Below are 24,488 nucleotides of genomic sequence, written 5' to 3' on the forward strand. Positions count from 1 at the left end.
CTCCACTCGTCTCTCTTTTTGTCCTCAGTCAGATTAAGTATGTGTGCCTCCAGTCCCTGCCGAAACGGAGGCTCCTGTAAGGAAGAAGCCGAGAGTTACCGCTGTGTGTGTCCCTACCGGTTTACAGGGAGACACTGCGAAGTGGGTGAGTGCTGTAATGGGAATGACATGCAACGCGCGTGTCCGTATCTGGTGTATCTGTGTACAGGCACGCTCACCGACCACTTTATTAGGTACACCTGTTCAACTGCCCGTTAACACAGTTCTTTAATCGGCCAATGGCATGGGAGCAACTCAAGACGATCTGCAGATGTTCTAAACTGGGCATCGGAATGGGGAAGGATGGAGATTTGTGACTTTGAACATGTCGTGGTGATTGACGGGCAAGTTCTGAATACACACACACACACACACACACACATATCTGTAGAGTTTACAGAGAATGATCAGAAAAAGACAAAATATCCAGTGGTCTCTGGGTGAGCAACGCCTTGTTGATCTCAGAGGCCAGGGAAGAATGGTTAGACTGCTTTGAGCTGATAGACAGACAACTGAGGCGACGGTTCGCACAGGTTCACCAAAATTGGACAACAGAAGATTAGAAAAGCATTGCCTGGTCTGATGAGTCTTGATTTCTGCTGCGACATTCTGATGGTTGGGTCAAAATCTGGCGTAAACAACACAAAAGCGTGGGTTGATTCATCCTGCCTTGTGTCAGCGGGTCAGGCTGGTGGTGGTGACCTAATGGTGTGGGGGATTCTTCCTTGGTACACTTTGGTCCCCTTAATACCAACCGAGCATCGTTTAAACACCACAGCATACCGGAGTATTGTTGCTGACCATGTCCAGCCCTTTATGACCACAGTGTGCCCATCTTCTCATGGCTACTTTCAGCAGGATAACACACCATGTCAGCAAAGCTCAGATCTTCTCACACTGGTTTCTTGAACAAAACAACGAGTCCTGCGTACTCAAATGGCCTCTGCAGTCACCAGAGAGCACCCAGTCCAGTAGAGCACCTTTGGAATGTGGTGGAATGAGAGATTTGCATCATGGATGTGCAGACAAAGCAACTGCGTGACGCCATCATGTCAATATGGACCAAAACCTCTGAGGAATGTTTCCAGCGACTTGTTGAATCTATGCCACGAAGGATTAAGGCAGTTCAGGAGGCAATGTGGGTTCCATCCTGGTACTAGCGAGGTGTGCCTAATAAAGTGTTTACTGAGTATATTCTTTGGAGGCTTGAGCACACTGTTTCACCGAAGCCTGGTAAATGCAGTCAAATGCTCATACATCTGTTTGCGTGTGTGTGTGTGTGTGTGTGTGTGTGTGTGTGTGTGTGTGTGTGTGTGTGTGTGTGTGTGTGTGTGTGTGTGTGCGCGTGTGCGTGCGCATGTTGGCAGCGCTTTTGCACAAATGACCTTACAGTCAAATGGAAGAAGTGTGTAATCTGCTTTTGTTCATGTTTGGATAACTGCACTTCCATGCACACAGTGAGCCAAGAGGCTTTTCATCTCTGGAGTCTCATTATCCTAACTTTGTCCCATATTAGTGTTGTGCAACTGCTTGGCCTTGTGGGATTATCCAGTGTGTTGGAGATTGTTTAGGACTTGGATTCTTCAGGTATTGGGAAAAAATGACCTTGGCACATGAGCCTGAAAAAGCAGTGTAGCTCTTTCTCAAAGCTACTGTAATGACTAATGATTTCTCACACATGTTGAAATTCTGCACTCACTCTGACACACCCACAGATATTTGTGCTTGGTCTGAACGCTCACATGAACTAACAGTTGTACAAATAAATACAGACTTTCACTCAGGCACTCACAAACACACGCTGGCCGGTAACGCTTGAATATGTAAGCAGAAGATAGAATACCATAAAGTCTGGTCTACTGCTTTCTGCAGTGAAATAGCCATGTGGCTACACATAGAACGCTAGGCATACTGACACATCAGACACATGTTAACTCTCTGATGGCATGCCTGTGTTTGCATGTGTGTGTGTGTGGGGGGGGGGGGTGAATGGGTGTTGGTGTGGGTGTTTGTGTATGTATGTATGGGTGTGAGTGGGGTTTGTGTGTGTGTGTGTGTGTGTGTGTGTGTGTGTGTGTGGGTGGGTGTGTGCGTGTGTGTGTGTGTGTGTAGGAAAGCCAGACCCCTGTGCCTCCGGTCCCTGTATAAACGGCGGAACATGTTTCCACTACATCGGCAAGTACAAGTGTGAGTGCCCATGGCCCTTGATGGGAAAGCACTGTGAGATCAACCTAGGAGTCAACCCAGCTTTGCACGGTAATCCGTCTCGCCAGACCCGCGGTACAAACACTCCAGCGTGCTCGGTAACATAGCAAAATCAGTTTCATGTGAAATTCCTCCCCATAAGTGCAGCTGATAGGGATGTTAGCGAGAGAGCGCCAGGCGTTGACCTCCGCTCAGGTCGTGCCAGGATGCAGTAACCCATGATAGCTCCGCCAGCAACGCATGGCCCCGCTTCCTCTCCCTAGAGACAGAGCCGGATGAATCCTTCTGTAGATATCAGACCCATTCTGAACGGTGGCTGTAAATCCTAACGCTTACACGGCTCCGTTATTGTCTGTCCCTGCCAACCCCAGCTTTTCCACCAGGGGGTGCTGGTGAATCATATAATCAGATCACACCTCACCGACGGGCGTTTCACAGTGTGGCTTGTTTTCACAGCTTGAGTCCCTTGAGGGAAGAGTCGTAACTTGCATGTCATGTTCTGCTGACTTTTCTAAAGCATTCTTACTGACACAAAAGGAGAGATTTGTTGTTATTTTTTTTGTTAAGGAAGTTCTGAATCAATGATTAATAATATGATAATAAGTACAGGAATAAACTAATTAGTAAATCATTGTTAGATCTCTGCGTGAGAAGACTGACTAGCTTGGTAACAGATTCCTGAAATAAGATTTGGATAAAGATGCAACAGGACTGAAGTCTATAGTGAGTGATTCACTGTAAACATGTAAATGAACGTATATAACACATCACGTGAATGTGTCTTACAAGCCGGACAGGTCTGTGCTTGAGCTCACCCTGCAAAGTGACCATGCACTGCTGTTATTGTTACGCTAACATAAAACTGCAAATCCCACAGCGGAAATCTGCACGATTATAGTGGCCATAAACTGACAAGATTTATGCAATAAGCATTTCTGTATATTCACTCAATGAAAAAAAAAATCCATTGAATACTTACATAAATATATTTTCAAGCCCTGCCAAAGGGTAACTAAAACAGACAACATAACTTCAACTAACCAATAAACCATCTACACTATGTTCTGAGTAGACATCTGAAGTCCCTCTGAATAAGAGTGTCTGCTAAAAGCCATGCATGCAAATGTAAATGTATTAATAAACTATGCAAAATAACCTAAGTGTCTTTGTAGTGCAGTAAATGTACAATTATTATCACATTTACACTATTACCATATAATTTCTCTGTTACCATTGTTTTGGTCTACAAATTACAGGCATTGGCATGTAATTTAAGAACAATATTCTGCATGTATGCAGAATTGCTCAGATGTGCTGTGATGTTTACAACTGTACAGGGTTAATAACTGTGTTTATGTTACTGCTGTAGTATAAAACTCTTTAACGTGTCTTAATGGGAGTTCATGGGCTTTTCCTGCTGGAGTAGACTGTGGCCCCCCTGCTAGTGTGAAGAATGCTGAGGTGCGGTTCTCCTCCACCCGCCGGGGCGCCACGGCTGTGTACACATGTCACCCAGGCTACACCCCCGTCCCCAAGGCCACGCAGAGCGTCTGTAGCCGCCATGGCTCCTGGACCCAGCCCCCGGCCTGTGAAGGTCAGTCTAACTCCACCTAAAGCTTTCAACCGCCAACTTTTGCCTGAAACACGGCAGCTCTCCAAAGCGGCACCGGAGGTTCAAACGTGGCGGCCGGCTCGAGGGGATAAACTGCAGGATGAGAACTTCTATTTGTTAACAAGCACTTACAAACTCAGACAAGTGGTTTGGTTGTTTGGCACCAGCCAGGAAATGCGTGGACGCTCTGTAGGTACAGCAGAATTAAGCTGCTACTGGGGCCTTTGGGAGTATGCAGTAGAGTTTAGCGCACCCAAACACACCCCACCAGTCTGTGGTCTCTCCGGAGGACGTAAACTACACAGCAGCTCTGGCAACAGAACATCCGGAAAAAATGTGGTTTGTGTATCATCCCCGTCACAGTAAAAAGCCAATGCCTTTAGTGCTACAGACCATTAGTCAATGAGAGGACAAACCAGCCAAACAGAGAATGTGATTTGTCAATATACAGTTTTGTTGTTGCCATGAGAACAGGGGCAGAGCTTGTCACCGAGTGTCTGATTTAATGTAATCTGTATTTTCACAAAACATTCTTTCAGTATCAATTTTCTGTTCATCTCAAGACGTATGTTTATAATGGCCTTCATTTTTCTGGGATGGGTTTCTCTAAGAGACATCGGCGTGCGTTTTCGGCGTCAGGTTCTAGCAGGCCGGGCGCCGTTCCCCAAACCCTTCCAGATTTCGTGCTTTGGATTCTGGCGAGTCTTCGCCGCCCGGTGGTGGGTGATTTGTGGGCGAACGTCTCTCTTCCTTTCCCCCCTCAGAAATAAACGAGTGCCTGTCCCAGCCGTGTCTGAACGGAGGCACGTGTCAGGACCGCGTGGCCTCCTTCCTGTGTGAGTGTGGATCCGGCTTCGCGGGCCAGCGCTGTCAGACAGGTGATTAAGGAAGATCGTCCCCCCTTCAGCCTGCCATTTCCCACGTTTGACGACTCATTAGCGATACGGGTCAGCTCCTGCCACGTCTATTCCGGCACGGCGTGGAGCTCAGTAACTGTGCAGAATAACAGCTTCGCCTTTTCCCCGATTTAGCAAGTGTGAACAACTGCAGTGTTCCGTATGTACGCAGAATTGTTCTGACGTGCCGTGACCTTTAATAAGGATGCACAAGTGGAACAGGGTCAAACGCAATACACAGCAGGCCTCTGAGACCTGGACGTGACCCCTGCTGCTTTGATCCATGTTAACATTTGGTCCTGGATTTGTGTACTAAACTTCCTGATCATGTGTTTTGGCAGATCTGGACGAGTGCTTGTCGGAGCCGTGTAAAAACGGCGGCACGTGTGCGGACCAACCAGCATCCTACTACTGTCACTGCCGGCAGGGTTACACAGGACAGGATTGTGGGATAGGTACCATGATGTTTTTAACCCTGCGCTGGGCTTACACACTCATGCTGCAACTCTCGCAGACCTGATTTATCGCCATCACAAAGTGCTTTAACTGATATTGCTGCCCCTAATAAATTGGATGTATGATGCCGTGTGCGGGCAGACATTTTATTTGTGTGTTGAGCTGTCTGCTAGTAAAGCTAGGGCTTTAATAAGGGGAAGCTGTCATGGTTATCCAGCCCTGACTGGGTACCAAGTCATAATCAGTTTGTGAAGGTTGCCAGTAAGCCATCTGTAGTCGACCCACTGGCGTTAAGCTGCTAAAATCAGTGCCTTTTATCTGCAGTACAGACTGGCTGTGGGACCAAGCCCTGTCTGAATGGAGGTGTGTGTCGGGGGTACAGGTGGAGTCACCTGTGTGTGTGTAAAGAGGGCTACACTGGGGATCGCTGCCAGACCTGTACGTTGAGCCCCCCCCCCAATTTTATTGCTGTCGCTGAAGCGTTGTGCACATCTTAGATAGGTCTTTTATCGCCCTCTAGTGGACAACCCATGCATACTGCAGCCGTGTGGGAACCGAGGCTTTTGTCGCAGTGACAGGAGAGGAAATTACAGTTGCGCCTGCAGGGTGGGACATACAGGCCGGGATTGTGAGAGAGGTACAGCTCATAATTAGCTCATTCTCTTCTGGCTGCAGGACCAGTCCATAACCACCGACATGATTTCACACTTCCTACACCAAAGGGGCTGTGGGCTAGTAACAGCAGACTGGGGTCCAGAGTTCACTCAGAGTGACTCAGACAGCAGTGCTAGTGGTAATTTTCCAGTGTTTTCTGAATTTCCAGACATTTAGGCCTAGTACATCAATTAGAACTTTTATCCTTGTTCGTGTTCAGTGTTTACCTTGTGCCTTCCGATAAACAGACCTTACTTGTGAACCCGTGGAACAATAAAATTGGGCTGAATTAAGACACAGCTATTTACTGTTTACTGCGCTTACTGTGTTTATGGTATGTGCCGCAGATATGTCTTGAGTCTTGTGGGTTGATGCTTATGGTATCTGGGATCATATGCGGCATTCGCCCTGTTCCCAGACCTGCTGCCTCCGTCGGGCCTGCACGTGCTGCGCGTGGAGGAAAGCGAGGTGGAGCTGCGCTGGGATCGGTCCGACGTCACGCAGAGCCCGGTCAGCAACTTTGCGGTGGCCTACGGCCCGTTTGGACAGGGCCCGCGGAAGACGGCCGTTCTGGAGCGCCACCACTCCAGCTACGTGCTGCGGGGGCTCAGTCCCGGCCAGCTCTACAACATCTCCACCTTCTCCATGAAGAGGAACACCAACAGCAACGACATCAGCCAGCCCGCCTTCGCGCTCATCCGCACGCGTGAGGGCCCCCACCCCCACCCCTCGCTAGCTAAAGCAGGAGCCGACCTGCCCCTCGTTATTTTTCCTAGAGCAACACCTCTGGTTCAGCTCCTCGCTGAAAGCCGAGTCGATCGCACACACTCCATCCAAACCCTTCTCTGAAGCCCCTCCCTACAAAGACATGCAGGGTTTTAGGTTTCATCACAATGTTTGGTAGGCATGTCACCACGCCCTGACCCTCCAGGACTACAGTTAAGCACCCCTGGGTGACTCTGTCGCTGCACTTCATCCGAGTTCGCTCACCATCCGCCCATGTCTCTCATGCCTCAGGGCCACGTAAGGTGGAGCAGCTGCAGATGGTGAACATCTCCTCTTCCCAGGTGTGGTTGCACTGGTTGGTGCCGGGGGGCCAGAATGCCGGCGTGAGCCTGGCACGGGTGTCTCTGGTGCCCTCGGACGGAAGTGTACCCCGCACCGCCGTCCTCGATGCCAGCGTTACGGAGTACACCTTCAGGTCAGCTGACATCAGCCCTGTTTATAATACTTATTCGTTCCACTAGATGGCTTTCTTGAAGCATGTTTGTAGTCTTAAATGTTTCTTTTTTATATGGCTGTTCGGATCCGTATTCAGGCAAATGGCAGACAATAGCAAAGTTTTTGAAAATCTGTGTTCAAAGTTTCATCACATGAAAAGCACTGCTAAACCTTGCCGAAAGAATGTTTTGGTGATGGATGGGCTGTGTGTGTGTGTGTGTGTGTGTGTGTGTGTATACTTGGATGCCTGAGTGTGTCACAGCTCTCTGATCCCAGGTCAGATGTACACTGTAGATGTGCTGACCCAGAGTGGAGTCCGCCCTGATGACCTGCCCTCCACTAGCCATTCTGCCGGCCTGCTACACTTCTGGACAAGTGTGTCTCCGTTCCGCTGTCTGTCTATCCATTTTTCTCCCTTAGTGTGATATGGCAAATGATTGGTCTGCAAAGCTGTGAATGTCATTATACTTCAAGATATCCCACGTATCTATACAAGGTTTCTTGGTGCAAACCATATACAAATCACATGTGCAATATTCCATGCTTAAAAAATAAATAATCAAATAAATCGTTTCCATCATGTAATAACAATAAAGTCATAAATCTGAATCTGAACAGGCTATAAATCTAAGATAATATAGAAGATAATACGATTTTTACAGACATTTTGCATATGGGATGCAAAGTACACTTGAGGATGTGGAGTGTAAAACTGGCCAAGATGCTCACAGAACATGAAGCAAGAATGAGGAACATTAAACTGCTCAATTGTATATGGTGACCTTGTGAAAGATCAATGCTGCAAAGTCAGTATTGTGATGTTTTCACACACACACACACAGACACACACACACAGACACACACACACACACACACATACACGTACAAACAGATAACTCTCAGAACCATGCATTGTGTGTCAGGACCCCTACCACCCCAGAACCTCTCCCTCTCCCACGTGACCGCCACATCTGCCCGAGTCACATGGGACCGGCCTCCCCGGAGCATTCCGGATGGCTTCGTGGTGAACGTCACACGTGGTCTGAGCACACGCAGCCGCTACCTGTCTGACGGAGGTCTGGGGTCATACACCATGCAGGAACTGAGTCCAGGACAACACTACCGACTCGCCCTGACTGCTGTGCGCAACACGGGACAGGAGCAGATCCACAGCATGGCCCAGCACTTGGCCTTCACCACACGTAAGTGACATCTCATGCGGTAGCAGTGGGAAGGACATACATCAGAGGCTGTGCTCACGGGTGTGTGTAACGTAAGAGTCGGACAGGGGCTTGGTGTGTGCTAGAATGCTGCAATGGGTGTGACTGTGACCCGTTTTCTTTCGGGGGGGGGGGCGGGGCGTGGCAGTACCACTGGAGGAGCAGCAGGAGGACGCAGAAAAGGCTCAAAGGGGTCGGGCCGTCCCACGAGGCCACACCTTGACCCAGGCCAAACTCCAGGATCTGGGCACAGATAACGACAGGGAGCGCTCTGAAGACGTGCCAAAGTAAACATTTGTTGGAACGTTTTGTTTTGGGTTGTTGTTGTTTATTTATTTATTTATTTTATTTTATTTTGGGGGAGCTCCAGTGGTGTACTTTTGTTCGAAGCTATTGTATAATTTTTTTTTTTTTTACAGATACACAGAGCTGATTGATGGCAGAGGAAGGATAACAGCCAAGTTCACCAACTTGCCTCGTAAACCCATTCGCCACCGCGCAAGTCAGTTCTGCACAACACTGCGGATTTGCTTTCACGTTCTGTCTGTTTACTCATTGAAGTGGAAGGATTACCATCACTTTGACTTAAAAGAAACGCGCTTAAAGCTCATTTCCAAAGCGCTGTAAATGCATTTGTATCAGGTGTCCCTGTTCTGCTAGGCACTCAAGACCTGAACATGCTGTGGTTGCCATCATCTATTTTACCATTTGAACAAGACATTACCACAGTTTACACACCAACCTGAACTTCCTCGCCCACTGCACTGCTTTGTCACACAGAACCCGAATCTCCAGTCAAGTTAGAAAGGTTGGAGGAAACTACCAATAAAATCAGCCTGGCTCTCGAGATCCCGGAAGACGTGACAAGGAGGAAAACAGGTGCGTGGTCCTTCCCAATAGCGCAAATCGTAAACGCTCCTGTAAGGAGTAGGAGTGGCTTACTTCAAGGGCATCAGGTTCTGCTTTGACCCTGCAGATGGCGCGTTTTTGACTCTCTAATTATCCCCTGATAGGATGGAAGCTCACAAATTACCAGCACATGACATTCACCATGGCAACACCATGGCACTCCGTGATTGGTGTTTTAGAGAATTATTTAACAAGGCTAAAAGACAAATGACAGAGCAGCAAGTGTTTTTGTTCTGTTTTGTTTGTTTGTTTGTGTGTGTGTGTGTGTGTGTGTGTGTGTGTGTGTGTGTGTGTGTGTGTGTGTGTGTGTGTGTGTGTGTGTGTGTGTATGAAGTAAGGTTGCACGGTATATCGTTTGCAATTATAATGTCGATATTTGCTGACCAGCTTCTTAGTCAGATGGTACAGAGTTCCAGGTGCCAGGAGCAGTTGCTGCCCAGCCTGGGTGTGTAATGGAGGCTATGCTAACACCAGCTACTGGGTTCCAGAGTCGCAGCATGTCTGCAGGGCTCAGCCATGTCAGAACGGGGGCACGTGTGTACAAGGCAGTGACTCCTTCACTTGTGACTGCCCAGCGGGCTTCAAAGGCAGACACTGCGAGCTGTGTGAGTATAACCAGCTGGTTGTTCTCTCTCTCTCTCTCTCTCTCTCTCTCTCTCTCTCTCTCTCTCTCTCTCTCTCTCTCTCCTCTCTCTCTCTCTCTCTCTCTCTCTCTCTCTCTCTCTCTCTCTCTCTCGCTATCATTGTCGATCTCTCTCTGTCAGGAAACGGTTTGGAGACAGCTCTGAGCCAGATCTAAGTCGGGGTTGGCCGCTGCTTCCTTCTTGGCATGCTAGGACACTGCATAGTTTAGGCATCACATTCCTTAGACACGTCTACAAAAATCTATGTAAATAAAACAACTAATATAAAAACAGTACTTCTTTCACATTATTTTCCTTGATGAACATCTACTCACACACACACACACACACATATAGCACTTTATTTATATAGCACCTCTTATATAGCACACGCTGTGGTCACTCAAAGTGCTTTACGATGAGAACAGAAAAATGTTTAAAACAAATAGAAATAAAAAAATTCAAACATAAAGAAAAATAAAAGCACAGCTGTAGTTCCTAAAAGTCTTTTCTCTATCACTGAGAGGATATCATTCTTCGCATAATTATAGATTGCTATAGCGAAAAGGCGTCATCTCTCAGTCCTTGAGAGGATATTGGACTTTATTCAGTCCCTGAAACGGTCACAGTCTTTTCTCAATCCCTCGGAGGATAACACAGTGTTCTCTCAGTCCCTGGGAGGATATCGGTCTTCTCCCAATCCCTGAGAGGATTTCAATCTTGCTGTTTCCTGTAGCCTGCCAACGATTGCCGCACCCCTGTACCCGCCTCTACTCCGAAACGAAGAGCGTGCCCGTCTGGGAGGACGGAGTATGCCATTATCTGTAAGTGCCCCCCCATAATTACAGTAGTTTTGCCTTAATGAAGTTTATCCACCAGTCGTATTGATGTGGTTTCTGTGGTTCGTAACATGCCTGCAAACTTTGCCACACTAGAATACATTCCTCTGTTTGCTCTTCTGTTCTTTTCATAACACTTTTTAATATCAGTTTGTGTAATTTGATCCACAGGTACAAAAGAACATATAAGGTACAGCAGGATGTTTGTTTTAGAGAAATATGTGAGCCCCTGCTCCCTAAGAAACCCAGTAAGTACAAGCATATACAAACCAGCTCACATACCAGCCCTGGGCCTTCCATGCTTATTGTATAGTTCTATATTTTTTGACATTTGGCCAAGGGTGTGACCAAGGGAGAGACCTTTTATCGCTGTATATAAGTGGGTTGATGGTTTAAATGTTACAAATGTGCAAATGAAGGCCTAGGGGCTGAAACATTCACGTCTTGTCCCAAGCCCAATAAATCGCTGCGTAATATACGATTGCTGTCCTACAACCGCTGTGCATTGATTTTTTTTCGTACGGATCCAGCACATCAAAGGTATTTTCCAGGAGTTGGAGCCTGTTTAGTTATCTTTATTTTAAATTCATACTGAAATGGACACACACAGCACCTTACAGACTTACGATTGATGTTATTTCATTTGGATGGACAGAACAGACTTGACTCCACAGGTCTTACGTGCTGTCTCCCTGAAGCCCGTTGCGTCAGGTTTTCAGCCTAACCTCCATGCTGCCCTTGGACGCCAAACTGAAACCGCTATTGTGGTCCAGTAATGTGTCCCTCTACTGAAAACAGTTGCTCACTCATTGGTCTGTTTAATCCTGAAAAAGAGAGTCATCACATTTCTATGTGTTGAGGTTGTGGACATGTTTTTGGCCTGACACCAGAGGTAGGCCAGATGGTCTGAACTATGCTAAGCTTAGGCAGCAAAGTGCTGATCAAATATATGAGTAGAACGCGAGTGTTACAGCTGTGATCGGCTTCGGAGTGTACAGTACCTTATGATGTGTATGCAGTACCTCACGATACATATACAGTACCACATGATGTGTATACAGTACCTCATGATGAGAAGGTGAAATGGAGGTTTACAATTAATATGAAGGAGTTGATTTTTAATCTCCACATGATTGTACTGATATATTATGGATTGTAATTGTTCAATACATCTTTATTTTAGAGTAAACAATATTGATTGTAAGATAATTGGAAGTAGTAGTCAGTTTTTCATTTCTCTTTCCTCAGACCGAAGCACTCAGAGACAGTAGTAAAGGTAAGGGAACTTCCCTAGATTTATTTCTAAATTATGTGACATACATTTTTTTTATTTTTTTTTACATTTTCACTAACACAAATTAATAACTAATCAAGTAACTGTTTGTTGAATTAGGCAATCATCAGTCTATTTGTAATCATTTATATAATTTATTTGTTGATTTGTTGGATTATTTTATCCCACTGCCTTTCGTTGCAGGAGGCCGGGTGTATAGTAGCTCAGTGACACGGGCGTTTTTTGGCACAAACACAGTCCATGGAATCAAAAATGCTGACTGCTTTCCGACTAGCTCACTGACTGAGCAGTTTTATGCGAAGGTGTTCGACACCTCCCGCGCTGTGGATCATCATATCCCACACATTCTGACAGTTACCCTGCATCAAAATAGCATACCTCAAATGGAAATGGTTTGTGATATTGACACCAAGTGGCCGTGCATCCCTCAGGGATTTTTTTTTTCTTTCTTTAAATGGTCACCTGTTGCATCTCCCTCTGTTAGAACTGCTACAGCTGTGGAAAACCAAATCTCTCTTCCTCGTCCGCATAACATGAGCCCACACAAATACTGGGCCAGCGATACATTTGACTGTTTGAAGCAAACATCTCTGCTAGCTATCATGTAAATAGTGTTTATAGGTTTGTTTTGTGGCTGAATATTTTAATAATAAAATGGTTAAAATTTGTTTGGTGCGCTTTTATCATCTTTGCCTGTTGTCCTCCTCCGATATGTCCATTCTCAATATAAGTCTGATAGCAGATCAGATAAACTTAAGGAATATAAACATCCTACTATACATTTATTTGTTATTAGTGCTCCACAGAGCTCTGGACAGACCCAGGTTTCCGATCTAGTCCAGATCTTGGACCGGGTAATCCAGACCTCACAGACCATGTTTCCGATCTAGTCCAGATCCTGTACCAGGTAATCCAGCCCTCACAGAGCTCTGGACAGACTGGTTTTCTGATCTAGGCCCTCAGAGCTCCTGACTGCCTGGCACAGGTGTGTTAGAAGTTGGAAAGAGTAAATCCATGGACTGATAGAAGATGCGTGGTTACTGGATTGGAAACCTCTTGTACATAAAATGCTGCTATGTTGACAGTTTAGTGACCTGCAAGATGCATAATTCAAAAGGGAAACGTGGCGAATTAAACTGTATTTTATTACGTGACCAACGCTAATATAGGACAGCATCTTTAATATAATTCTAGAAGAGTTTAAAGACTATACTGAAGTCACTGTACCACAAGATGTCCCTGTTGTGTTGGGAAGCGAAAAGATTCATTTCAATTCCTCAGGAATAATTTCTAGCGAGACGCTTTATGCGCATTGTAAAAGCTCATTGACTTCGATACTATTTACATCCACCCTCCTCCAAAAAAACCCAAAAACAAAAACAAAAAACAAAGCTGAAAAGCAAATAAGTCCGTTAGCATACCCCACCACAGCCTGTGCGGGGCGGCGCGCCACAGGGCACAGTGTGGCAGCCCATGGAAAAGCCGCGTGCCTTCCACGAGCGTGCGCGCGCCCGTTTCCTTAGGGAAAGCCGACACTGCTGGCTAACTTCGGCGGTTGGACAGTCCGTGAAATAAAGACCTGTGTCGCACTTTTCAGGCTGTTTCTTGGTTATGATTCTCGTCCGCCGCCTTAACCCGAGCGTACTTTTGGGGGGAGAAGTAGCAATAGACGCGTATTGATCCCGTCCGGATGTGTGAGGCGACTGTTTGTCCGTTTACGCCGAGACTCGGAACAAAGTTAGCCGACTAGCTAGCTCGCTCGAGCGAAGCGAGGGGACTCTCGGGGGGTCTCGGAGGCTCTCGGCGGCGTCGCTATCGACACGGTCTTCGTAGCATGTTGCCCTCGGGGAGGTCACTCGAACTTCGGATGAGGTTACGCTGAACGGTTTGAGGGAAGTGTTAAAGTGCGATGCTCGGGTCGGGAGGCTGCCCGTCGGCGTCCCGGGCTTGGCCGTGGAGGCTGGGGGGTTTCTTCTGGCTGCTGCTTCTCGACGGGGCCCTCTGCCTCGCCTACTCCAGCGGCGTAGGCGACAACACCCGTCCCAGTGTCAACGTTTACATGAGCGAGGATGAGGTGAAGAAACTTCTGGGTATGTATGTGTATGTGTGTCTTTCATTTAGAAGTTATGGATGCAAGATGTTCCTGGTAAACTGGGAAGTTATGCATGAGGTTCGCCGTGAAAGGTCGCTAAGTAGCTAGCAAACTAACCGCTAGATTAACAAACAAACAAAAAAAAGGTGCACAAGGCATAAAGTTGCTTATGTAAAGTTACGCTTGGATGGAAAAGATATTTGTGTTTATTTGTGTTTAAAAGGTAGCGCTATGGAGCCATGCGTGTTATGTGCATTATTGCAAACATTGCGTTAACTAGGCAGCTGTTGGCTAACTAGGAAGGTAGCTAGGAATTCTGGTACCACTATCAGGCACTAAGAACACCCAAATCTATACTTTACTTTATTCAGCTAACTCTAAATGAAGACCTGTTGCGTAATACCATGATGATTTGGGGGGGGAAACCGCATTAATTTGCTTGCCTTTCAACTACAGTAGTTTGTATGCAGGCGTTAGTCTACAAGTTTGAGGACATTAAACTGAAAGGTCCCTGTGCTGTACCCCGTCATTAGAATTTGAGACTACAGTCCATATTTGAGCTTTTTAATTGTTCGTGTTTATTACATGTTTTCTGACATGGTTATTAATAAAAATGTACTTCACAAGTTAAGATGAGGTAGTGCAAAATAATTATTTTAAATGTATTTCAAGTTTAATTCACTTGATGTAGACTTTGTCCAGGAAGCTCACATCACAGCGTGTGTGAACTCCAAACATGTTAAGCATTGAAACTTAAGAAATGTAATCAATTGGATTGTGGATTACTAGTCTACAGTGGGTTGTTTCACAGTTGCTTATGGGCATGTTACGCTCCTACTCTTGTTGCCATGCAGAAGGTTGTGGCAGACTGAAATGATGGACAGATTTACACTGAGGATTGGGCTATAGAACTTAAGAAAATGTGCACTAGACTTTCTCGTTGTGGAACTATATTCTGACTGTGGTGTTCAATCTGATTTGCTCTGTTGAGCAAAGTGGAAACGAGTGGAAATGAACAAAGTGGAATCTAATCTGTTTGTTCCATTACCAGTACTATCCAGTAGTGTATAAACATGTCTCAAATCTATCCTTTACATTTACCACATTTGGCAGACGCTCTTATCCAGAGTGACTTACAAAAGTGCTTTGTCATTTACTCATGGAGTGTATCCTAGTACAGTAGGTTAGTCAGAGATACCAATGAACTAGAATACTGTTATACAGGGATCAATACTGATGCCTAGAAGTGCAAACACACAAGCTTTATCTCAAAGAACAGTGAGTACAATAACAAACAATACCCTACAATAATTACTAGAGTTTCAGTCTTTGAACATGGTACTATTCAGTAGTCTATAGTACCCAAAACACCTGGCTAGCAATACCTCCAGGGCATTCTTCACTCTGAGATTGTCCATGTTACAAGCCTGACTTGACATTTCATGAGAGAGACATAACGGAAGGGCAAAGTTTTATTTTCAAAAACATTTGTGTGCATCGAAGTGGTACAGAGCTAACTGAGTCTAAACTTTAAGCAGTAGCCTAACTGTGCTATTTCCAGAGATAAGAGCGACAAAGTATTCTATAATCATTTTACGCTGGGAGGTCTAAAAAACCCAACGGTTTGACACCCATCTGTTATGAAGGAGAGTTTATTTATTACCTCTTTGTTGGTGTGACTAGCCAGTAAATTAATTTGGAAAACAAGACTGCTCTGAATTATCTCTGACAGATTTACAACATTGAACGCATCATCAACAATCCACAGCAGGGCATCAGAATGAAAATGCAGGAGTCTGCAGTCTGCTTATTGGAATATTGATGTTGAAGTCCCAAATGAGTGCTACAACAACAGCAACATTAGACTATATTTTATTAGTTTTGTTTTTGCATTGCTGCCTATGTAAAGCTAATGGAAGTTTGAATGTACATCATGGGTGATTAGGACAGGATTCATGTCTGCTGATGTAGTGTGATGTGTAGTGTGATTATTCATATTGCCTTTCTAACTCTAATAGGAAGCATATGAAAAAGAAACAGGAACTGCATTGTGTCTGCGTGGGAGACATTCGCATATGCTGTCAGCTTTGTGGGACAGACTGCACTCATATGGTACATATTCTTTGGGACATTTTGAAGCAACTTAGTGAGATCATGTGGTCATTGCAAGTCATCTGTGCCCTACAGACTGTTTGTGAAAGATAAAGGGCTTGTGTAGCCTACTGATGTTCAGAGGGAGGCGAAGCTCTGACGCATGGACCTCTGCTTGATCCAGTGTGAATTGTTTAATTATTGTTGATTGCCGGTTGTTGGTGGAGCCCTTTATAACCAGTCGTTATCATAGCAAGCGTCACAGCCTGCAGGTTAATGAAAGACTTGTAATGACTTCCTCCAGGATGTGGGAGGAAATGGGGAGGCGGAACTGACTGAAGCGGTCCAGGCTGAGATCCCTCCAGAGTGGCACTCCTCAGAAAGTGCGGAGAGCGATCCCCTTTCTGGCCTATCCCTAAATGTGTCCCGTTAAATGTAGAAATACGATGTGGTGTAATTCAGTAGTGGATCCCAGAAGTCGATCCCAGCTTATGAAGTCCCAGCTTATGACACTGGAGTTGAACTTGAATATGAGGGATGTTGCATGTCAAATTGAAACGAAATGAAAATAAGGCTTTGTTTGCAACGAGAGAGCATATGATGAATGTAGAGAAGAATGGTGGTGTTTAGGGTCCAGGTAAACTTGGTTGAGAGATTACCGCTCTTTCTGGCTTCATGCTTTTGCTATGTAACAGTCCTAACTAGCCTGTAAAGTGTGTTTTTTGTTGTCATTTTTGAGTTTTGTTTTTTTTTGTTTGTTTTTTGGGGGGGTTTTTTGCCCCCCCCCCCGGCCAAGTTATTGCCTCCGTCTGGGTGCTGGGTCTTTCTGCAGCTCATCGCTGTCAACCTCTGGTGGGCTTGTACACTCTATGGAAGTTGTAATCTGTTTATGAACATCAAATTGTAGCCTATGGTTTTGTGTCATGCACTCTGGAACATGTCTCATGAATGAACATGTACTTTAATATGAGTAATGCTATTAAAGGGGGCAGACAGAATTTCTATCTGCTCCTACTGCATTAGTGTGCATTTAATTGCACACGAGTCTTCTTTGCGTCTGTCCTCTGTCTCTTACACGAGTTGTTTCTCCAGCTTTTCTCATTTCTCTCTCTCTGTTGGTGGTTCCAGTCCCCGTGTGTCTTGCCAGCAAGCATCGGCAGTGCCAAGAGATGTTGCGGTCAGAATATATGCTTTGACAGTTTTTGCCAAAATAAGTAATGACTTGTGTTTTCATATTTCGGGTCGGTTTTGTGGGTGCGACTGAGGAGGATGGAATCTTGGGCCTGTAATTTAGATCAAACCAGTGTGGCTGAAGCTCGCGAACGGCTTCCTGAGTTAATGACGGACAACAAACGTTGTCAGTACGTTAATTGTCAACTTTCCACACTGGTGTCTGCTCTGTCCTGCTCGCCATAACTCACTCCTGGATTTTCCAGTTTCACTTACCGATGCTCTGTGCCACTTATTATGGCAGATAAAAGGTGTGTTCTTAACTTTCTGCCTTGGTGTGCGTGCATGTGTGTATTTTTCAGCTGACTCCATTCACTCAGGGATCAGTTCTTTTTCCATTTTGTCAGTAGCGAAAAGACACCAGAGTTCACTGGGGCCTGCGTGTTTTGCTGCACTGTGCGTTCTGTGACACAGCGACATACACCTTCGTCTGTCGTGGAGCAGTGAGGGGACGCACTCTCCCACAGCTCCCCTGCTTCTCTTGGGGACGTAGACGGACTCAGACACCCATTGCCATAGAGAATAAGCTGTCCGCTCCCCACTGACCGAGCCTGTTCACCACTGATGTGGTTATGGTTGGCCAGTGTGAACGATATCCCCCACCCCCCTCCCCCAGTTGAAATGAAACCTACGCCTAATGAAACCTGAGGGCAGAGTCTGAATCATAAGGATCACGTTCTTCCAGTTAAAAGGTTTTGGGTTCTGAATAGAGTCTGTGTGGTTTTTTTGGGTAGTTGTGTTTTGGTTTTTTTTTATGCTATGGATGTACAGGTACAAAAAATATCCTTGTGATTCTGTGGACCTACGAGCTAGAGCTTCAATTTGTTGTAGTTGTTTCAGCAAGAGCTGCAATAGAGGATAAACACACTCTGCACGTCTGTCTCTGTCTCTCTTCCCCTTTCACTCCCATTCACTTCCTCAATGTCCTTCTTCAGGGTCTCTGGAGTTCTGTAATTCCTTATTAATCTTCTGCCAGTTTTTTCCTCTAACTTCTACTGCACACCAAACATTTTCATCATGTCCTTTAGATATATTAGAAGGGCTTTTCTTTGAGAACAGCTCTGATCTGAGAACAGATCTGATCTATGTAAGGACATCTCAGACTGCTTATTTGTCTCGTAAACACAGAGCAACGGCCGTTGATGAAAGTCTGGATTTGATGCCTGTGTTTACTTTTGTTTACATTCGCGTTGCAATAAGCGTTCTCAGATTTGTGGAGTTCGGCTCTGCCTGACACAATGTAAACATACTGGAAATGGGATTTTTGTGGCAGCAGCGCTGGTGGGTAGTCATGTTTGGCTGTTTCATGTTGGAGCCGATTGCTGAAAGTTCTTTTCCCTGAATGCTAAAAGGCTTCCAGAGATTTGAAAACATGGTGATCACGATGAACTCCGGAAAATGCATAAACCCTGATATTGGAATTGGCTGATCATTATCCATGGTCATCTATTGTTTAGCCGATTGCAAAAGCCTTCCATTCAGATACAAGAATGAGAGCTTTTCTTTCTAAATGAACCCTCATACAGTCCATATTCTGGCTCTGTCCCAACTCCCAATAACACGTGTTCCAGGTGTCCATTGTTCCTTAGTGTTGGAAGCTTCCTCATGGTTGTCCAGCTGCAGTCCTTCCTGCACTGTACCAGGTGTTTCCACTGTTGCGGCTCGCGAGTGCCAGTACCCTTACCTGAGCAGGTGGCTCAGATGTGGTAACCCAGCTGGGAAAGCACAGTGCAGCGCTGTAGCTCCCCACAATCAAACGTCCTTGCGCCTGCACCTGGATCCACACCTAAATACCAAGGTTTGTTGGTTGCATGGTGCCGACGTTCTTCTCCCATGTAAGGTTCCATTGTTTTCCCCATGACATCACCGTTTCTCCCAGTCCGAGACCAGTACATCTAATGGAGTGAGCGTAAATGCGGCCCCACCTTGCGTCTTAGTTTACATTCGTCCTCCATCCAGACATTGTCACGACTTGAGTAAAGTGTGAGCTAACCGCAACTTCATAGGCTCCAGCTGCCAGTGTGTGCGTTATTCGTGGGGGGGTGGGGATGGATGGCATCATGACAACAGCGAGGTCAGGACAAGTGCCTTCACTGATTTAATGACAGGCTTGCATGTCCTCCAGTTAAAAAGGCAGCATAGACTCCTGTTCGTGCCCAGGCATGAACATACAAAGCTCCTTCTGGCGGAGTTTGCTAGCTAGAGGAAGTTCAGGCATATGAAGCAGAGTTGATTTGAGATTAGTAGGCTGGTATGGATGTGTTGCATGTGTTACTAGAGTGGACATTATGCAATGTGATGCGATACGCTTACAAACGTCATTTGCTTTTCTATTTAAAAAAAGGCAGTGCGGTTATATTTTATAGTGTGAGTCAAAGGTCAGTAGGAACAGTATGCAGTCATGTCTGCTTCGTATTCTCTCCCCTACCGTGCTCTGCTGGCGCCGATTTGTCCAGCATGTGGCTGAGTTATCGCTCCTGGTGCAGCTGGACTTCAGGTGATCTTCTCCTCACGTGAAATCCTCCTCCATTGCCTGCGGTTTGGGCCGGAGTCCGAAACCGGTGCAAACCGCCCGATGTGATCTAGTTTGATGCACAGTGGTTCCGAGGCTTGCTGTGTGCTGGCGTGCCTTTACATGCCAGCGTACCTCCTTGCTGTTTCCCTCGCCATTCATTTTTCTCCATATTAATGTGTCCTTGGTGCCATACCGAAACCCAGTTGGCTCCCACTTCTCTCTGTCTTCCCTCTTTGCACTATAATCGAAGTCTTTCGGCAGTGCATTAACATTCACTTGCTTCCTTGCAGTGTACATTTAATAGAGCCCAGACTCTCCTGTACTGTGTTTGGACAAAGAGGGAATCCAGTATTGCCCCAGCACTGGTACACATGGTGTACACATCTCCACTCTCTCTCTTCCTCGAGCGCTTTCCTCCCTTTCTGGGTTGACCTTGAACTTCGACCACTCGCTTTCGTGATTTTTGCGAGCCGCTCGCCCTCGAGCTCCTCGTCCGAAGGGGCGGATCAAGAGAGCTGGCGCGCGTTTCATCGAAGCTGGCCCTTATCAGCAGCTGCCACTGGACTGTTAGAAAGAGGTATGCTGGTTACTCAGACAAATCATTCTGTGGCACATTGAAGATGTTTATGAAGACGTTCATGACTCTCTTAGTCTGACGAACGAGAAGGGAGGACAGAGATGAGAACCAGTTGCCCTCTACAAGCCTGGATGGGAGGGTTCATTCAGCAGGAAGTGTGTTCTTTGGAAGTTTGAGAGTTTGAGATCCAGTTGGATTCTGTTTATTAGGTTTGGACCATGGTTATCATTCCCAGACGTGTTGGTGAAGTTAGCGCTGCTCTGGGTGAGGTTGGTAATTTCAGTAGGAATACAAAGCTGAAACAAAATGCTTGTCATTCATATGCAGAAAGCATTTAACGTGAAGTAGCAGACTTCCAAATTTGATAATTCTCTCATCAGGTGTAATGAACAAAACTGCACATTGCTGTACTTGATCGAGGAGGTAGTGTCACAAATTCGTACCCAGAGATTATTTGAAACATTCAGCCCCTGGGAATGTAATAGTTGTCACAACTTTGTGTTTTGGATTTTTTGTGGTCTTTCGTGAACACTGGTTAAATTCTGAGTTGTGTTTGCATGAATCGGATCGTAGGTATAGTAATGGCTCATGTGGTTGTAATTAATAATGGGGGCAGAGTCCTTGTGAAGAGCAGGTTGGATTCATTACGACGCTGCCCTAACTCAGCCATGCCGACTGGAGCCTCCCCCTCCAAACACTGAAGTCTGCACAGAGGCTGACGACAACCTCACAGGCTCAGCCGTCCTTCAGACACTTGCCACTGAAAAAAAAGCAGGCCTGCAGGAAACTAATGTTCATTAATGAGCTGAAAACCGGAGCAGTGGTCTTCACTTAAAGAAGGACAGGGGGTTGGTGCAGCAGGGGGGTGCTTCTACTCTCAGAGCCATCAAAAGCACTGTGTTGAAGTCAGGCCAGCCAGAGACGTGAGCAGACTTGTAATGAAGTTTGTGATGTCTCACGGACCTGCTGTACGAGTTCTAAAGAAAAGATGTGTTCTGCTGGTTGACTTATGAGAGGTGCATGTACCAGCAGAACCTTTGTGAGCTGATTTTGTTAGGAAGGCACTTAATTTGAGTTTGAATATCTGGTGCTCGCACTTTGAGAAAACGTTCCTGTATGTGACACTGTGTTTATTATGGAATGCACTGTTGAGTTCTCGTTCAGTTCTTGTTGACTCGCAGACCTAGATGTGGTTTTATGGCTCGTCAAGGACAGGCAGGTGTTATGGAACACACACCCCTCTCCCCTGTTTAATTACTGTACGCAATCTCAATCTGCAAAGCACTGCCAGCCCCAGGCATGGTTCAAAGCTGCTATGCTATGCCTCTACCAGGAGAGGTTGTCATAAGGTTGCGAGAGAGCCTCAACATAGATTTGTTTTTCCCACTCATCTCCAAATTTTCTGAACTGTTGTTTTCCTCTTTCATTGCGTTTGTTGGCTTTGGGAATGCAGTTTGCCTAAAGATTGGAATACACACCCGAGATGGAATGAGTGGTGCTAAAATTAGGTTAACCGGCCCTTAAATATTTCATTAGTTAAAAATGAGCTTCACCTGACCTCCATAATCAGACTCCGAACAGTGTTTCATTGTCCTGCTGTGGCTTGCTAGCGCTGTGTTTCGATGATAGACCAGACAGTGGAAGTGATGGAAGACTGTTTTTAACATTACTTAATAAAAAAAAAAAAAGTGGGGGGGGGAAAAATTCCAGCCGAAATACTCTCCGCACCGCTACCTGTTACTACCCTCTGGAGTGAATCTGTCTGCGTTTAAATTACACCTTTGTTGAGAAGTGCACGTGTGTGTGTGTGTGTGTGTGTGTGTGTGTGTGTGTGTGTGTGTGTGTGTGTGTGTGTGTGTGTGTGTGTGAAGCTAAGGCTGTTCCAAGAATCTCTGCAAACATTTGGATATATGAAGCCGTAAAACACCTGTTTAGCCCCCACATGCGGCCTGCCATTGCATCCGCAGCTTTGTCCCTTGCTAAATCTTGGGTGCTTACAGAAAATAATCACAGGTCTTTTTTTTTTTTTTTCCTTTCTCCCATAATATGCAGCCCAGGTTATCGTAAGTCCATCAAAAGGACAGCAGCAGGAGCAGCACGCTGGTGCCTCGTACGGATCCTGGCTGCTGGTTTTTTGCTGGCAATTTTTGGTTCCCCTTCTGGTGCTTTGTGATGCTTTTACCAAAAGCTTCGCATAAGATATCCCCTAATGACTGCAAGAAACCAAGAAAAATATCTCGTAGGGGACATTGTGCCTTTTGCGCGCGCGTGTGTGTGTGCGGGGGGGGGGGGGGGGGGGGGGGTTTGTGGTTGTGAGTAAGATTATCACCGACTCTGGACAGCTTAATTGTTTTTACACATGTGACAGTGTGAAACTTCAGTGTAACCGCTTAAAACACAGACTCTCCTTTCTTTCTTTTTCTTTCTCTCTCGCGCTCTCTCTCTCCCATTCTCTCCCCCAACCCTCTCCTCTCTCTCTAGTCTCTCCTCTTCAGAGTCTCTCTCTCTCTCTCTTGCCACGTCTTCTCCCTTCCTGTAAAGACATTTGCTCTTTCCTCTCTCTCCTTCTCCTCCTTCCTTTATGGGCTCCAGCCTACATGTCCAACAGAAGAATTTGCACCAAACCCCTAACAGATCTGTTTTCCTCACTGTGGCCTGGTGATTGGATCAGGGTCACAGTAATGAACTCCTAGAGAATTTACTTTTTTTTTTTTTTCCATTGGGGAGCCCCCTCACCCCTGAGATCCTTCAGCCTTCACTGGGAGTGAACCAGGCCAGAGGAATAGGATCAGGCTGGAAAAGCGCTCTGGCTGGAGTTTACACTTCACCTGCTTCATCACTGGCACGCATGTTCCTCTGCACGAACTGCAAATGAGCCGCCTGTTTCTGCTCGCTGTTTTATGTACGATCCTTGAGTACCTGTTAAGTGCGTGGGGCTCAGTGCAAACCAGACTCCTCACCCACCGACAGGGGAGTGCATACTCAACTCTACAGGAGATGTGTGTGTCTCCCCTGCCCTGTTCCTCACGCGCAACACCATATCAAATCTTCTGCTTGTGATGGAGGAACGGATAACGGAGCGGTGGAATGTCAGAGCCCGCAACTGCTGAAACTCCCAGGCATCATGTGACATCATCTCGCCGTTAAGCGTTCTTTAAAGCCGCAGTGCTCACGCACAGACTGCTTCGCCCGCGGCCTCGGCCCGGGCCCGGGGGTTTGTGGGACGGAGCAAAGAAGAGGCTTTCGGGAAGAGCTAGCCGAAAGACGAGTAGCGAGCCCTGACAAAAGCTGGCCGTGAATAGGAGAGGAATGATTGTCAGCGCTATTCCCGGCTCAGTGCCAGCCCTTTCAGACGTGCCGTGAGTGAAAGGAGAAGGGCTTTTGTAAACAGCATGCTATGGCAGCTACCCAGAATGCACTTTCAGCACCTGCGTGTTTATTTGGTTATTGACGCTGGTGTTCTCTGGTTTCATTGTGTTAGCAGAACAGCAGTGATGACCTGTCAGCGCACAGCCCTGCTGTCTCCGTTGCCTTGAATGGACATGAATCTTGGGAGTCTGAAGGAGTTACCGCTGTGGACACGTCACGTGGCCTTTACTTCCCCCCCCTCCCCATCACTACCTGTCCTATTCACTAACTCAAGGCCGCTTTATTTCTGCTTGTTCAGGGTCTCCTAATAAACCAAGGAAATGGTTTGTGTACCAACATAAAATAAAGAGTGTTGATTTATGAAGTTGCTTACCCCAGTAATACCCACTTTTGCCCAAGGCCGTTCGTACAGTGGACAGTGTGAGAATGCAGCTTAGCTGGGAGGGGGAGGGGACGCTGAACTAAGCCCGTTTGCTCCTCAAGGCCACACCCACTTTACTCTTGGTAATCAGCGTCAAGGAAGTTCCCTCGTTTCTGAGTTGAAAAGTAGAGCTTGGTGGAGCTCCGCCTCCTGCTCCTCCCTGCTCTGCGTCTCTGTTCCACCTCCCTGCTTTCCCTCCACCTTAACCTTGACATGCCCTCAGAG

The 24,488-nt window shown here is 46.3% G+C and overlaps 2 protein-coding genes across 10 annotated transcripts in view; both read left to right on the forward strand.

The window, feature by feature from the left end:
* Nucleotides 1-12,636, forward strand: part of sned1 (sushi, nidogen and EGF-like domains 1) — a 30,719-nt gene extending 18,083 nt beyond the window's left edge. The window contains exons 14-32 of one of the 6 annotated variants that reach the window (XM_035524050.1): nt 29-145; nt 2,152-2,295; nt 3,671-3,838; nt 4,621-4,734; nt 5,094-5,207; nt 5,533-5,646; nt 5,729-5,845; nt 6,281-6,568; nt 6,880-7,063; nt 7,346-7,458; nt 8,007-8,285; nt 8,452-8,590; nt 8,723-8,805; nt 9,084-9,182; nt 9,701-9,817; nt 10,572-10,659; nt 10,846-10,922; nt 11,923-11,950; nt 12,152-12,636. In XM_035524050.1, coding sequence (XP_035379943.1) covers nt 29-145; nt 2,152-2,295; nt 3,671-3,838; nt 4,621-4,734; nt 5,094-5,207; nt 5,533-5,646; nt 5,729-5,845; nt 6,281-6,568; nt 6,880-7,063; nt 7,346-7,458; nt 8,007-8,285; nt 8,452-8,590; nt 8,723-8,805; nt 9,084-9,182; nt 9,701-9,817; nt 10,572-10,659; nt 10,846-10,922; nt 11,923-11,945 — 2,378 coding nt within the window. In that variant the 3' untranslated portion in view covers nt 11,946-11,950; nt 12,152-12,636. The other 5 variants (XM_035524051.1, XM_035524052.1, XM_035524054.1 and 2 more) reach the window with 5 other exon arrangements.
* Nucleotides 12,637-13,132: 496 nt separating this feature from the next.
* The window catches only part of ryk (receptor like tyrosine kinase), a 35,918-nt gene continuing 24,562 nt past the window's right edge, over nt 13,133-24,488 (forward strand). For 2 of the 4 annotated variants that reach the window (XM_027007748.2, XM_027007749.2), the window contains exon 1: nt 13,133-14,058. In XM_027007748.2, coding sequence (XP_026863549.2) covers nt 13,878-14,058 — 181 coding nt within the window. In that variant the 5' untranslated portion in view covers nt 13,133-13,877. Of the gene's footprint in view, nt 14,059-21,366; nt 21,397-24,488 lie in introns of those variants that run through there. The other 2 variants (XM_027007750.2, XM_027007751.2) reach the window with 2 other exon arrangements.

Source organism: Electrophorus electricus, chromosome 3, assembly GCF_013358815.1.
Source record: "Electrophorus electricus isolate fEleEle1 chromosome 3, fEleEle1.pri, whole genome shotgun sequence".
In the NCBI taxonomy this organism is placed as follows: Eukaryota; Metazoa; Chordata; class Actinopteri; order Gymnotiformes; family Gymnotidae; genus Electrophorus; species Electrophorus electricus.